This window comes from Diprion similis, chromosome 8, assembly GCF_021155765.1.
Source record: "Diprion similis isolate iyDipSimi1 chromosome 8, iyDipSimi1.1, whole genome shotgun sequence".
NCBI classification, from domain to species: Eukaryota; Metazoa; Arthropoda; class Insecta; order Hymenoptera; family Diprionidae; genus Diprion; species Diprion similis.
The window spans coordinates 21,179,589-21,196,113 of record NC_060112.1 but is presented as its reverse complement, the minus strand read 5'-3'; the positions used below and the strand labels follow the sequence as shown (position 1 = coordinate 21,196,113).

Here is a 16,525-nt window from a genome sequence, read left to right as displayed (position 1 = left end):
ACGAACGGACGAAATGTTTGTCGGTGAAAATCTCCGCTTCGGCTTCGCTCCCCGTTCCATCCGCATTTATGCGCATTTCATTCGCAAGTGCAGCGTGTCGGAGGGCAGGTACGTGGGGAATTCGCTAACGGCGTTACAGCCGCGTTTTCCTCGTAATGACGATCGGAGATACGGATCTGAAATTTAGTTTCCACCCCAGCCACCCACCCTCGGGGGAAGAAAGGCGGCTTTGCTGTTGCAGGGAGTTAGTTCGCTCTTCTTCTCTCTTCTCTCTCGCTTTTCCACTTTCCTCTCAGCGTCATTCGCTCGCTCGGCACTCGGGGAAAACAAGCCCCCGAACTCTTGAGAATCGTTTTTCATATTTTCATCACGTTCTGCGGGCCTAGAGGAAATTACGCCACAGCACCGGCAAACACTCGTCCGTCGGATTCCTTTGACCGGCTTAAACGTATCCGGGAATTTTTAATAACTGTCATCTCGTACCGCGTATTTCGAGCGAGGCACGAACCTCCTTCTCCTTTAAATCTCTAGTTCATATTATGGCTACAACTCTTGTTTGATCTGCCAGATGAGAGACTAAAATTATTATATATATATATATACATATATACAATATATATAGATTTAGTGGATTTAGTCGTGCGATTACACGAGATGGTTCTCATCTAACTACACGATGCTTCGCGAATGAATTATTTGCTTCACAGAAAATCTTTCTACTCACTACGATTTTAGATATATATTTATATATTTATAAACTGTTGGGTAAAAGCATCGATTGATTATATAACATTGATGATAGTATAATATATGTGACGAGTGGATTCAAATGATCGTTTGCTCCTGGTTAACGGTCACTCGCTGATAAATTTACCCCCGGAAAGATTCGATAATCGAGATATTACGGGATTGATTACTGACCTTATACCACGAAGGTAGCAGGTAACAATTTTCTGAGATTCAATACAATCCAGCTTTTGAGTAATAAACGACTAAGCCGTGCTCTGTAACCACCGGGTTTGTCCCGATGCTACTATATACAAGTATATATGTATATATACAATATATATATATATACAATGTACAATCCCTTTATTTCTCTCTTAAATATCTTTGTTTTTTCTCCCGCTCTGCAGACGTTTCTCGACCGACCGACCGAGTTTTATTTTCCTCCCGCTTTACTGCACACCCTCATCTCTTTTCCCCCTTTGTCTCCGTCCCGCTATACGCTCCCGGCTCATCGAACGAGTCGAGCTTAAGCAATATTGATTTGCGCAAGAGAGAGAGAGAGAGAGAGGGAGAGTGAGGGGGGGGGGGAGACAGAAAATAAATAAATACGAGAAAAAGAAATCTGGCAAGTAAAGCAACGCGCGTTCAACAAGCCTCCTAGGATTTCATCGACAATTGAAATGGATCGTTTTTTCCCGGTTTATAGTTTTTATACACACGGCTTATATACGCATAAGATATCGCTTTATCTTCCAAAGATTGATTCGTTCCGTCTTCCGTGATTTTCTACTTACAATTACACGGAAATGAATTGAGAATAAAAGGATTATTTTGAGGTCGGGGTTGAACTTTGTCTCCCGTGAAATTTCCCTCGCTTGTTGTTTCGACGTGCTTCTCTCTTCCATTTTCACAATGAATTCGGGAACTGTAACGATCTTGATAACGAGGACGATGATCATGATGCTGATGGTGATGATGATCGCACAACGCCTAGAAAATCGAGTCTTCCATCTCTTATATATATATATATATATATATATATATTACACAACAATCCGGTACGAATTGTTAACCGTAGAAAGTGATGTGGAGGAGGAGGTCGAAGTGGAGGTGGAGATGCCCTCTTCCCACGAAACAGTTGCGCCGAGATGAGGGGTTGAAACCACTAGCTCAGCTGTTTGTTATTTATCGTCAGGTCGACCCCCCGGATTAACCTTGCCAACACCCTCGCCTCGCCTCGCCTCGCCTCGCCTCCCCATCAACGGCGAAACAATGATTATATGCGGTACTTAACTCCGGTAAAATCCCATTATCGCACCTCCGCGTAAATTCCCAGCCCCCTCCGTGTTATATTCTCACTTTTTCTTCCATCGAATTTCTTCATGCCTGCTGCAGTGCGCTGTGGTGTAGATTTATTATCATTAGGTAGAAAGTATCAAATGTGACGGTGGTGGTCAGGCGAAAAGAATTGCTACGCCTGATTTACGTATATATAGAATAGACATCGACGATGAAACGAACTTGAGAGGAAGGAAACTCCGTTCGAGAGTCGAGAATATTTCGGCGATTAGATGATTCGCGACGAGCCTTCCGGCCGAAGGAGGCTTCTATCATTTGAGAAAGAGGACCCGCGAAGGCGGCCAACCAACCCCATCGAGGGAAATTTAATCTGGCCCGATGTAACCGTAAGAGAGGAGGCTTCCCAAGGAGACGGGGGGGGGCGGGGGGGGGGGGGGGGGGAGTGGGTCGGGAAATTATGCAGATTAATTAAGGAACGTTGCAGAGTCAGAGAGAGAGAAGATGGGCCAAGCGAATTGGGGAACTAAAATATCAGCGCAGCAGCAAAGGCGAGACGACGAGGAGGGAGGGCGGGGGGGGGGGGGGGGCTAGGCCGAACGTGTAAACACTCTCTCGCAAATTGGAAATTAAGCGAGTCCCCGGGATTTGTACAGCGGCAAGCAAAACTCCTCCGGGTGATATTCGTGTTCGCAGCTTTCCCACGGGGAAATAATCCACCCCTTTCCCCCACCTTCACCTCGTCCGCAATTCCTCGCCCGTCGCTAAAGAGTAAATAATGCTCGCGGCGTGTGCGTCACATGCATATATAGATATGTATATATATATATATATATTTGTATGGTGATTTTGTACACGCTTTTTTGCACCCTCCCCTTCAGAGCAATTTTGCAAATTGTACACTATATCGCGAATTTTTCCAGATTCATATCAACTCGTACTTAATGATGATCGAGCTTTCGAATCGTGGAAGTAATATCTTCGTTTTTTGTTTCAGGCCTTTTTGGAGATGGCCGACGAGGGGGCTGCGGCCACAATGGTAACGTATTATGCGTCCTGCGTGGCCCAGTTGAGGGGAAGAGCTGTTTACGTCCAGTTCAGCAATCATCGAGAGCTGAAGACGGACCAGACCCACAGCAACGCGGTCAGTAGTCCCACAAACATCATCGCCAACCCGTCCAACGTCAGTATCATTATTATTTTATTTTTATTTAACTTATATTATATACTTTGAATACTTGTAATAATACGTATCTTATACGTATATATATTTATATATATACTAGGGTGGTTAAAAAGAAAAAATAAGTTTTTTTTATTTTTCGATCTTACACCCTCATGTGTTAGTATTTCATAGAAGAAAGAAAAGATCCTCCCAAGAGATGAGCTCTCTATTGTTAGATCTAACGGGTAATTCTTTTAATTTTTATCCCCCATTTATTTACCGGGGGAGAATTTAACTTTTCGTCACGAGTTAAACTACTCGTAAACTATTCAATATTCTTGTAATTCACGCATAGATCCTTGGAGCTGATTCTTCATGCTTTCCAGACTTCTGTAAAAAAACATGGTTATCCTAGTTTCGGAGTATTTTAACTTTCAACGAAGAATGAAATTTCCCAGGTTAAATGAATGGAAAATAAAAATTAACACTGACATCTGAGAGGGGGGTAAGAGCGAGAAAAAAAATCTCTTCCAACTACCCTAATATATACCACACGACTATATTATAGGTAACTCTGATATACTTCTCGTTTTTCTTATTCTTGTTAAAACAATTGTCATCATGCATACACGAAGTAACGCCGATTTCAATCCATTATTACCGTCGCGTTTCCATATGCCGCTGGTGACTCATGAACCATTTTCGAAATGCAGTCACTAGCAACGTCGAACGTCGCTTCTCCCGAAGTGATTATTTTATCGGTCGATCACACACAAAGATGTATAAATTCGCCCCGTCTTTCGTTCCTTCACAACTCACGTGTGCTCTAGATGAATTTATGCCAGTACTTCAAATCACCAAGAAAAACTTCCGGAATTGTGGTCACTATTTAGATAGCAAACTACCTTGGATGTACATACATTGCACGCTGTCGCGAGGCTGTTTGAAACAAAATTCTGAAAAACATAATTCTTCACCAAATATTGTCAATTAGCGATTCTTACTGTCAAAGCTTTAGTATTCGACTTAAATATCGTGGATGATTGTTTTTTTTTTTTTTACCTGCAGACATAAGACTCGAAGAATATCCAACCCCTTTCATTCTTTCGCGGACACTTTTGCAAAGTAAAACAACAACAACATGTATATATAAATACAAAGTAGGACGGGCCGACTGCGTGAATGAGAACGTCGGAAAAATTATTACATTAAGCGGGATAAAACAAGGGATAAAGATAAAACACCGTACGTATATATACATATTTATTTATATATACATATACCTAAGAGAAACGAAAACCCCGTCGTATGGAAACACGCGGGTCCGGGTTTCGCCGCCCCGTAAATCCTTGGGCGTTACTCCAAAAATGAGTAAAAATCCCGGGGCTTATATCGGCACGGCGTCACTCCAGGCTCAACCTGGCTCAAGAGGACGATGACGGGCCCGCCGCCTCGCAATCAGTCTTCATCTTCACCCCCCTCCTCAGCCTACCGCGTTTCAGCAAGGCTTCCTGCAGAGCGTTGCTTCCACGTCTCGACAGACACAATAGGCCGAGGAGAATATTATTTCCCCCGAAACAATTAAAACTTGAGAAACTTGGCGTCATATCGCGATAACCGGAAACCTCCCTCGCCGCGCTGATGACTAGATACTCGCGTAAATATTGTTACATACATACACATATATATTATATATATATATATACGTGTGAAACTCTATGTAGGTATAAGCCGTGTAATATGCATGGATACGTCAGGAAAATCTTCCGCTACCGTCTCGAGGAATTAACCAACTTTCTACCACCTTGTTTTAGAGGCTAATAATTTTGGTTTGGTTACAATTTCGATGTATCGTATTGTATTGCACCGAGATATCAACGTTCACCACTTTTCAGGCCTACTTCGGTCGTTAACGTTTTCATCGATTTTTGTCAACTTTATCTTCAAATTTTTACCACTTCGATTCCACCGTCGGAAATAAATGTGAACTAATGTGTTTTTGTGTAAAAAAAAAGTAGGAAAGAAAGAACAAAACCTGAACCCCTCATCTTATCGAACACAATATTCGTTCTTAAAAAAGGCACAAGTTTCTCCTTTTTAGTTTAACGCTAAATTTTTATTATATCCTGGAGTTTTCAGAGAGGTGATGAAAATGAAACGACTATGAAACCTGTGCAAACATTCCAACGTTATGTATATAGTTTAACGAAGTTTCTTCGTGTCGTCCGCATCCGCGTGTCACGTCACTAGGACTTTGGCGGGAGTAAAACTCGCGGTTGCATGTGAACGTGGGTATGTGTGTCACGTAGTCAGAGGAGCCTAGGGCCTAGGGCCTAGGGCCTAGGGCTAGAAGAGGAGTTGGACCGGTTGCGTTCGGTTCGACTTTGCCTTCCCTGTGGCGCGGCGCGGCACGCAGTCGGGTTAATTAAACGTGTAATCCCCCATCCGACAGATTCTGCCGGGGCCTCGAGGCCTACGCCGTCAGCAGCGACGTTGACGGCGGCGTCCCGCCCTCGCATTCGATCCCTAAACAGCCCCCGAGCGGACCTAAGCTCTGCCATAATTAACGCCCCCGCATTATATAATTTATGAACGACCGACCGACGACGGAGTCCGTCAACGACGGGGTCGAAAATATGCGAGCTTCAACCACCCCTCTTCAATTAGGTGTTATATAATTCACCGACGCGTTATTACGTATCTTAAGGGTGAATTCCGCCCTCCGATCTGCGATTTTTGATCTTCGACACTTCGTTTCGGTTTTAGGTTCAAGGCTCGATAGTTTTGTTAGATACTATTCAGCGCTGTATGTAACTAACGTCACGCTTTTCACCCTGTTTTGAGCACGCTTTGGATATGCCTCCCAGCCTTTTACCCGTTCGTTTGGGGAGCTTCTAGCCCACCATCACTTCGCGCTAGGTCCTTAGGTTATAGACTTTTAGATCGAATTTATACACCCCATAATCGGGGCCGAACCGTCACCCTCCAGAGCTCAAAGGCATACCTTGCCTGAATGTTTTACGCGGTCACACGCTATGACCGGCTATTTATTTCCGGAAACTGTATCGGGCTCAGGGATTTTACTCTCGTTATGCTTTGTAAGCTATCCTTGTGGAAATTATTACGACCACGGATCGCGTTACGCGATCGGATTATGTGCTCGGAATTGCTGAGATTTTATTTCGGCCGAGTATCGTGTGAAAATAACGTTGAGTTGAATTGAAATATGGAAAAATTTGATGATCGAATTTGAAAGAATAAATGCAATAGAAAATAAATTTACTACGTGATATATTTTAACTGTACACAGCAAAAAGAATTCGTTAAGTTTACCATGTATGGCGATCAAATAAGGCGAAATATAAATCTTCTATTAAATGAAATAAATTTGATTTCATTTGATAACACGAATTATTAATCAAATCATCAATATTCGTGAAATAACATTTATTCGAATGGAAAAACCGTTCCCTTTACAATATTTGAATAATTAAACAAATCCTTTCTCGGTGTGTACAAGTCATTTCAGAATAAAAATTTCCATCCAAAATTCGTCTATCCGAGAGGCATTCGAAAAGCTTTTCAAGTCGATCGAAGCGTTGACGCTGCGACGCGGCGGTCGTCCCGGGGTACCAACAGAAATTAACCCCCCAACTTCTGAATCCCTTCTTCCTACTCGGAGCTTGAGTTTGAAAGAAGCAACGAAGCCGTCTAATTTTCACCGTCTTGGGAGGTGTTTCGCGTCAATGCGGAAGTCGAGGGAACCAACCGGCTCGGGATTCGGTTGTGGCTTAGCGAAATTAGAGGCGGAAAGCGGTCAAGGGAAGTCGGCGAACCGGTGAGCAGGCAGCCAGGATCATCCTCGTACGTCGCGAGGGTAATTATCAAGCGGCTCGCTGGGGGTAAAAGCGCAGCGACGGGGGGTGGAACAAGTCCGGCGCTAAATTAATTACCGAACAACGTGTACCGGCGCGTGGAAAAACACTAATTTGCGGGTTCACAGACACGTGCGAGGTTAAACGCCCCGCGACGGCGTCTTTATTAAGCCTGCAGAGCAGAGCTAGGCACGCGATATTGCCGAGGGAGGGAAAATATAAACTCGGTATTCGGGTTGGACAGTGGGCGGAAGGGAAAAAACACGAGGATTTCTTTCCCCGCTGCCCCCTCGACACAGGATGGCCAGTATGTATAATCGAGGGGCTTGAAAACGCTGGTGACGATTTTTTTTCCGCGCGATTTCTCTGTGGGACAGACTGCGGAACGACACAACGAAACCCTGCATGCAGGTACGCGTGTAGTATATACGATGTATCGCCGACATCAGCGAGATTTGTCTTCTTCCCTCACCCTCCAGCCTCCCAAACAATTTGTTCGCTTTAAAGCAGGCTGAGCTTTCACACCGATTGCTTTCTCGCAAAGCACACGCCTCCCTCCCAGCACATCTCAGGAGACGCCAGCCGCGTGATCTTTGAATAACGGTGTTAGGCTGCAGCTTTTGCCCGCTGGAAGAAAAAGCTCTATGGGTGCAGAGCTTCGATCAAACGCTTCATCCTTTTCGAATTTTTAAAGAAGTTCGGCAGAGTGTAGTTGAGGAACTTGCAGTTATTCATCGTTTCCGGGAGGAAGAGAGAGAGAGAGATGAACGTGTTACGAAAAATATATATCTTGCCCTGAGTTAAACAGTTTTCGGCGGATAGAGATGACACGGTGAGACAAAAACGAAGAGGGGTTGTTTCGCTGCCGGTGACACTCGTAAAGGGACCCCAGCCATGCCGGTAATACTCGAGAAGAAGAGAGCAGCCGATCCTCCTCGCAGTCGTCGGCTGGACCTGAAGGTCTTACTTCCGAAAAAAAATCACCACCCGCACCCCATAAACTTTGGAATATAACCCAGTTTATGCCACGTCACGACTCCGTAGGGGACGGTGTGCACGGCATGGTTGAAAGTAACGAAATAACGTGTCTCCTTCAAGATGGACGTTGGAAATATGCGCGGATGTAGCTACTTTTTTTTCTCTCCTTCTCTCTCTTTTACCGTTCGAAAACGGTCAATGTGCCCAGTCTACTGTACCCATTGTGAAATCGGGATAATACACGACAGGTGTCAAGGGTCAGGTGCGATCCTCGTCACTCGTTGTGTTAAGGTCGGTATGATAAGCAACGTGGTTACCATTATGCCGAAGCGGTTGTTTCACTGCCGTCTATAAAATATTCAAACCCAACGATACTGATCGTCCTCGAACACGCAATCCTGCAGGTTAATTTGTCGACGAAATTGCGAAAGGATAGAGAAAGACGCTTTCTGTACGACGAGCATTTCCTGCAGTGGCTAAGCAGGACAGCTGTAGAATCTTGGAAATCTTTAAGGAAGAAATTTTCTTCAGAAACATCATGTCACAGCGTGGAATAAATCGAACAATTATACAAACAAATTAACAACTCCGAGTTGGAACTTATTCTGCGAAAGAACCACGCCGACATTTGCATGCATATTAATCGTGGTGTAAGGTAGAAGGTGGCCGCTGTTTTTAAGGAGATATTGGAGCCACTGGCACCCGTTGGAGGCCGAAGAAACGTTGGGAACAATGGTGAAATTAGCGGTGAAAACGTAGGGGGATGGGGGATGGGGGATGGAAGGAGGTTTTCAGGAAGGTTGGCAAGTGGACGGTTGATGGTAGCGACTAGTGGTGCTGATGGGAATTCCAAATGCCGCGCGGTTTCTTGATTGAAGATTTGTGTCAGCGGTGGCGCCCAAGACGAGCCCCGAACCACCACCGCCGCCTTCTCTTTAGCATCATTACAACTTCTTCTGAAGGAGCTTTTCGCAGTTTCTTCCATGTACATTGCGGTAACAGTTGTTTATTAAATCGTCAATTTAACCCAAATTAATCTCGTGGCTCTGCTTCTGACGCTACGAACGCACGGATTATTCTAATCAACGCCACTGCTTCTTTATGGCTCAAACACTCCGCAATGAACAGTCTGCTGGTGATTATCCAAGCTCGTTAAAAGCCAGAAGCAACTTGTACAACGGCTACAAGGCATGAAGAGAGATCATTGTAAATTGTAAGATCCAAGTTTGCTGAAAATCCGACGTTGGACTAGAGTTGGAAGATTATTAATTTTCTCACTTCTACTGATTTTGAAAACGAATATTTTCCAGTTTTGAACCGTGATGTCCCCTCTTACAAAACAGTATCGAGTAAAGTATTCAAGGGTTCGAGATAGATAGGGTTCTTGGTCGAAGTTCAAAATTATCGAAATTCAGATCGACCGTTATTGGATGTAGAATTTTATTAGTCCAAGAAGTGAGAATTTTCAATAGTTTCAACTCCCGGACAGTTAGGAAATATCAAATGGAGAAAACTCGACGATCGATTGTAACGTCCGGAAGTTTCTAACGCAAATTTTCGTAGACTTTCGTAAACCATTCGTAATTGGAGCAATTCGGACTTCTTACCATTATTTTGACTGAAGAGATTCGACGTAATGATAAATGTGATATTGACTATTCGAAACGCTAACTCGCGTCCTATGAATGCAAGATTTTCGATGCCTGGGGGTGGGGGGTGAGCCGGCGGTTAGCAGAGAAGAAAGACAAAAACGACGCTCCCTTAAGCAGAGAAAAGTCAGGTCGCAAGACTATCGCCTGGCCGTTCGGAGGTGTCAGGTTCCATATTTCAGGGGTTGCAGCAATAACAATAGCACATTGTTATTCGGACTTGTCGCTGACGGGGTTGGCGCGCGGGCAAGATGGCGTAATATTTTTAATGGAGGGCGTCTCGGGCGTCGTTGCGGCGTCTCTCTCTCTCCCTCTCTCCCTCCCTCCCTCCCTCCCTCTCGAGCGTCTTGGGTGATCTACGGCCCCGCATTGTTTCTAGGTGCTGCCTCGTATATTATTTTCCCCGTCGTTTTTTCATCCCCCGTTCCTCCCGCAGCAACGCCAAGCACATCTCCTCCCCCCACGGTTGTTCTACACGGCGGGTGGCTCGTTCCCTCGAAACTTTAAATGCTCGGCTTTGAAATAATGCGCCTCATCCCGCCCGAAACCCCCGACGAGAAACTCTCGCATTACGCGGCAGAGTCGTTCTGATTCTTTCTCCTCCACCCTGGCCGTCGCGCCGGAGGTGCGAAACAACAGACGTCGCCTCCCGGTGTTTGACGATCCGCCGTTTTTCATCACCGTATAATATATGCATATATCAGACCTTTTTTTTTAACCCTATAAAAATTTTGCACGGATATGATGCGCCGTCGCGTTGACTTTCGCATTCCGCAAACTCTCTACGCCGTGTCGACATTTTCGAACGAAAACGATAAATTCAATTCGGAAAAAGGACTCTCTCGAATCATCCTGCCGAGAGTTCCGATCTATCTGTCTCCTGTTGTATAATATGCAAAACGGTGAACTTCCGTGACGCAATTACACCCGACAGCCGCGTGAAATGCGCCCTCCGCCGTCTACTTCTCCTCCTTATCCCTTCCCCGGACGCTAATTACAAAGCTGCGTACGATATAAATTCTGCTTTTGAAACGGAAAGACACGCCCTGACGGGAATTTAAATCAGGGTCCGACGGACCGTCCCAGCTCTTTCCCCTTCACTCTGCTGCCCCGTCTCTCCGGCTTCAATTTAGCACCACTTTTCGACCGAGGTAAAATTCAAGTTTTAAAGAGTTTTCGAGCGATATATATACAATACATAAGTATCCAGTACACACACACACATATATATATATATATATATATATATATATATATATATATATATATATATATATATATATATACTTCTCAGGAGTGAAAAAGTATAGAACGATGAGGAAATATCAAGGAAGAGAAAGGAAGTGGTGGTTTTTAACTTATATTCATCTTTATTTAAAAACTGGGTTTTACTTTTATTCTCTCTCGTTCTTTCTATAGGTTCCTATTTTTAATCTTTTGCTTTTTACGCCGCATCTAGTAGGCAAGACTATTTTTCATCACGTCGTCGCCTGTTTTTGACCGGAAATCAATCGTCCTATGTGGGGAGGAAAAGCGAAAGGAGGAAAAGAAAAACCTCGCACGCAGACACGGCGAGAGGCAAACTGAAAATAATAACCGAACACGAAAGTGAGAAACAGAAAGAAAAATGGAAAGACTGATTGTTTTGGTGTCTGTCTGGCCCGGGAGCTACTCCATCATTTGAACAGATTCGAATTCCGTTTGTAATGTTATTCAATAAACGTTTTCCCGACCGAAATCGCGTTCTCATCCCCCATCGCAGCAGCTGTCCTTTCTCCCCCGCTTTCATTCAACTCTCATTTCTCTCCCTCTCCCTCTTCCTCTTGGAAATTTATGTGCGCATCGCTCTCACTCGGACTTCCAGACACGCAAAGTGACATTGGCCATATTCTTCTCGTCGTTGCACCGCGATGCAACTGCATATATTCGCGTTTCCCGCGTCACTCTGAATTACACCGTTATTCTCAAATATTCCACCTTGTCTTTGCGTATCTTTTCACGCTTTTCGAACGAATGCAGAAATGGCAAATGCCCTCCGCCGCAGATGCGCACCTCTGCATAATATGTCACGAATTATCTCATTGTCACATTTCAACTCTCGACGTCGCAGGATGACATCTTCTTCTTTAGTTCTCCCTCCCCGAATTACCGTCGGGCGAGAATTATCGATATCGTTGGACTGAAATTATCTCTACCCAGTGACGAATCAAGCTGCGGCAAAAGTGCCCGCGAAATATCGACTGCTCGATCAAAATAGATCAGTCGATTTGCTCTCGGTTAACCTGAACTCCAATTTTCCAAATGCTTCCTCCTTTTCCTTTCAAGTCACAATTGGAAACCTACCAATAGTTGTTCACCAACCAACTGCGTAGTCGTTTCAGTCGTTTTAAAAAGTAAGAAACCAGAAACCAGTTCATTATTGGGGGAGAAAATTTGGGAACAGTTAGTTTTTTCGATTCTTACAGCACCGCACGGTGCTTTCCGAATAGTTGGGATTAACAGTCTCATTGACCATTAACGACTGATATAAATTCGTGGGGCGAACTATCGCAGGGTGGCTGGCAAGGGGATAAAACGAGGGGATGAACCTAATTCAAACTAACCATCGTGTTACCAGGGCCGGATTATTATTCAGCTCCCCATTCCTCGAGGAGCCGTAAGTTACTCTCGGCCTCTTTAATAATAGAGGCAGCAATTTGGTGGAAAAACGATGCAGGGAGTCGGTGGTCCGCCTCCTCACTTCTCCTTCTCGTTTCTCGCTTCTCGCTCCGGCTCTTCCTTCCAGGCCGTCGGCTCTCCGTCCCAATTTATCAATTGGCGAGGGAGCGAGGCCGGGAGAAAAAGCGAGACCAAAGTAGCGAACCTGCAGGATCCCCTCTATATTTGATTCGCGCCAGCTTCTCGGGGTCAGCCTCTGATCGCCGTTGCGAAAACCGCTGCTGCAGCATCCGAGGCTCGATTACCTCAACTCGGGTACTCGCGTTTCCCCTAAATACCCTATTTTTTCAGGGGTGAAAGGAGAGGAGGGATAAGATCGGCGCTGCTTTTATCGAGATCTCAACCGGCCATTTCCGCCTACTTTTCCTTCCGAACGCTTGAACGCGGCCCAAATTAACACGTCTTACGCTATCGGACGACCCTCCTGATCGTTATTGAGGCCATTGACGATCCGCCCTCTGTTAGGTAACAAGTCCGAAACCGAGAGCCTGGAACACGTGCCGCTAACCTATAAAATTCACGAAATGACGGTTAAGCTTCGCGGAGGAGATACGCGCTCTTCCGGTTTCGCAGCCGTGTATATTTTACCCGTTACGGTTGGGACCTGCGTGTTTAACGGATACTCCTCCGCGGCACGCGTGACCCCCGCCCGAGTCTTCCTCGTCTTTTCTCGTTCGAGCAGTTACATATTCTTTCCACGCTGCTGCCGCTACCCCCCAAACTTCTTCCACGCGAGTTACTTCGATCTCTTCTCGTCTGATCTATTCCTCCAGAATCTCGATTGATGCCGTCGATTACCTGATGGATGAACCGTGCCTCGCGTGTACCTTCGGAAATTTTTCAGATGCGTCACGTCGCTTCGACAAATTTATTTTTCTTTCTTATACCAAATATAGCAAGGTTGTCAAAAATTGGGATGATTGTAAATTCTTGGATTGAATACCACCGTCTCTTGAAACGAACGAATTTATTTCGCGACAAATGCATATTTTCACCTTTTGACAACTGTCACGATATTGTGTCGTGAAAACTGACAAGTCTGAATGATTATTGTAAAATGTTGGATGAAAATTTTTGTCGGATCTCAGGCGCGATGAGGGAATGGAAAAAAGAAGTGAATCATCCGAGTTTCTTGTGTGATCCACAGAAGAAAACCAATTAAGTAACGCGTTGAGTATTCCACGAAACGCGTTGGGGTTCAATTCAGAAATTCACTTCTTTCGTATTCATCTCGATGACGACGCACGATGGAGGACGTGGTACAAGACGAGGGGGTAATATTTTTGTTCTCCGAGTACGTATAAGCCGGAGAAGACGTGAGGAGGGGTTGAAGAGGTAAGTGGACGCGATCGCGGAAAGTGTCTGCAGCACACGGCGCTGGAGAAGCGCGGTTGACACTCGACTCTGATGTCTCTGGGTGTTGAATAATTCATGTGATAATAAATGTACAAGCAAGAAAGGCCGAGGTCGGTACCCGCGATGGCTCAGTCTTCTAAATAATGATATCGCCAAGAATAGGCAGGCAATATTCATTGCGGACAATAATATCTGGCGTGCCGGTAGCAAAGGGGAAACACGTTTTGAACGGGCGATTTGGATACGTGCCAGCGTCTAGAGTGGATGGTGGATGGGATAAGTGACATGTTCACCCCGAGGTTATTGCTGTTATTGCCGCAGGGGTAAAGGTGAATCAGTTTATAGGGAGACATAAAAGCCGATAAAAATTTAATAAAAGCCAAAACCTGGGAGTGTCTCGTCCTGTTCTCGCGTTTCTACGACCGTCGAACGAACGAGAATCTCACGGCAGAATTAAGGGGTGGAGAGAGAGAGAGAGAACGAGATATCAAGAGGGTCTTTCGCTCATTTGACTAGTGCAGATAAATCCGATTTCCTCTTCCGTATCGTTAACGTCTGACGGCACCTTCTTCGGGCTCGATCCAAGCTCTGGGAACAGATCAGGACTCCTACAGGAGTCGACATCCCCTCGTCTTCGTCCAGCCAAGAAAGTTAAGCAAACTCTGGTGAATGAGAATAGGGGTTGGGGTTGAAGGATCGCGGCGAGGAGGAAGAGGAGGATAAAGAGGAGGAGAAGGAGCCGAGATTTATATCTTTGCTTAAATAATTCGTCCCACCTGTCTGGAATCAATTTATGCGCAGATACAGTGGATTGAATAAATAAGTCGCGAGAGGGTGAGGGAAGATTATTGGAAAAGTAATTTATAGCCAATATTACTTCTTTTTTACCCCGTATATACTTGCGTATATATGCGCAAGGGTGGTGGTCCGTCTCCATTCGTTTTTATTCTTGCTCCCCGGTGTTCCCCAATTGGCCCTCTTCAAGGAGGACGCTCTGGCCTCTTTTTAATAATCCCTTTCTCAAGTGCATCTCTTCAGGTTCGATTTTAAACCCTCCCTGGATCCTTCGTAGCTCATTACCGCAGTCGCATGACTGCCTGCCGATTCTCTCCTTCTTTCTATTCACTTTCTTTTTTCTTTCTTTTTCCCCATCTTAACCAAAACCCACTCCCAAGGATAGAATGAAAGAAAAGCCAATAAACTCCACAGGTTAGGGTATAACGCATCCTTCTCCGCCTCCCTGATCTGATCGCTGGCCACGATACCCGCCGACTGCGAATTGCCGCTCGCTTAAACGCCCCATTTCGATCCTGCCAGATATCGGCCCTTTGCAAACGGTAGATTTGATCCTGCAGTTTCTCAGCCACGTGCCTTCTTGATCTGATACGCCGACGGCCGTCCAACCGATTTCCATTCCCGCTGAACGTTTCGGATTTACTTAATACGCTGGGTCTGATAATTCCCTAGGATCTTTTGAAGTCTTCATGAAAAAAAATTTCTCTCCATTCCTTTACCCATCCGTTTTACGCTTTCGTATTACTTGCAGATGAGTTTCGAAGACAAACATTTCGACGTAGCCTAAAATCACGAATATTCCCTGACATAGAGGTACATCTTATACCTATACCGACGGTTAAGGGAACCAATTTCATCTTCGAGTCACACGTCTTGATCTGATGGAAGAGTAGTTCTCTCCCTTCTATCAGACTCGCACCCTACGGGCCTCAACATCCAAGACTTGACTTGAGATATTCTCTCCGTTTCACCCGAGGCGAACAGTCTATAGCTGGTGGGTAGCAAGAAGGAGGAGGAGAAGGAGGAAGGAAGGTTGGGAAGAGCGCTCAGGAAGTGGAAGGAGGGAGTTTCCGAATGTAATTACTTAGCGTCACCACAGTTATCGTACCTATTGCAGTTGTATCGTCACCGTCGAATTTCTCGCGCGTACTCCAGCCTAATTGTCAGTCACGATATCACAAATCCATCTCGGAGCAAAGCAGAGAGTTCTTTCTTTACCGTACTTGTGTACTTATGGAATTTATAGCCTGCAGTCATTCCGTGTTGGCTTTGAATTATTGAGCCCTCCGCACGTTAAACTGAAATGCAGGTAACGCCTTCGCTTTAATATACTTTGCTGATGAAAACAGAACGACGGTTGTAAAACCGGCTTGTTACTTCGAAACTTTCCGCGATTATACAAGTCGTAGTTTCAGATAATACCTGGTCCGTGATGCCTGTAGGTACTTCTAGTTTTAAGCCGTCGTAGCTTCTTGTGCCATGACTCTTATACAATCACCCTTTGCTTCTAACACGTTGGCAATTGAAATGAAGGGACAAACGAGAAACTGAAACATTTCCATTGACGATATACTGTCCATAATCCTGCAATCCTTATTTCCTCGCTTCCTTTTCCATGAATAAATGCAAATACCCAGGTATACCTGCAGCAAAGGTCGTCAAAAGCCCAAGAGAAAAGTAACAAAAACGGATCTACAGATTCCTGATCACAAATGGTTGCATGGCATCTTGGTGAATAATGTTGCACCACTCTGAAACTCCAAGCTCAGGATGAAGGAACGAGGGTTGCGTTTATGCCACAATTATACGAAACTGCTTGGACCGCAGAGACCGGGAATGTCCAAGAGCGAAACGACGTCGTCGGAGAAGGATTCCACGGACAGTCACAAAATGGAAAGAGAAAGAAGAATAAAAACCTGATCAACAACCATAAGTTGCCTACGAATGCGTGTCGCGTATCGCGT

The 16,525-nt window shown here is 45.1% G+C and overlaps 1 protein-coding gene across 3 annotated transcripts in view; it reads left to right on the top strand.

The window, feature by feature from the left end:
- Window positions 1–16,525, top strand: part of LOC124409782 (polypyrimidine tract-binding protein 1) — a 338,073-nt gene that overhangs the window by 299,510 nt on the left and 22,038 nt on the right. For all 3 annotated transcript variants that reach the window (XM_046887616.1, XM_046887614.1, XM_046887615.1), the window contains exon 5: window positions 3,023–3,208. In XM_046887616.1, the coding sequence (XP_046743572.1) occupies window positions 3,023–3,208 (186 nt within the window). The remainder of the gene's footprint in view (window positions 1–3,022; window positions 3,209–16,525) is intronic.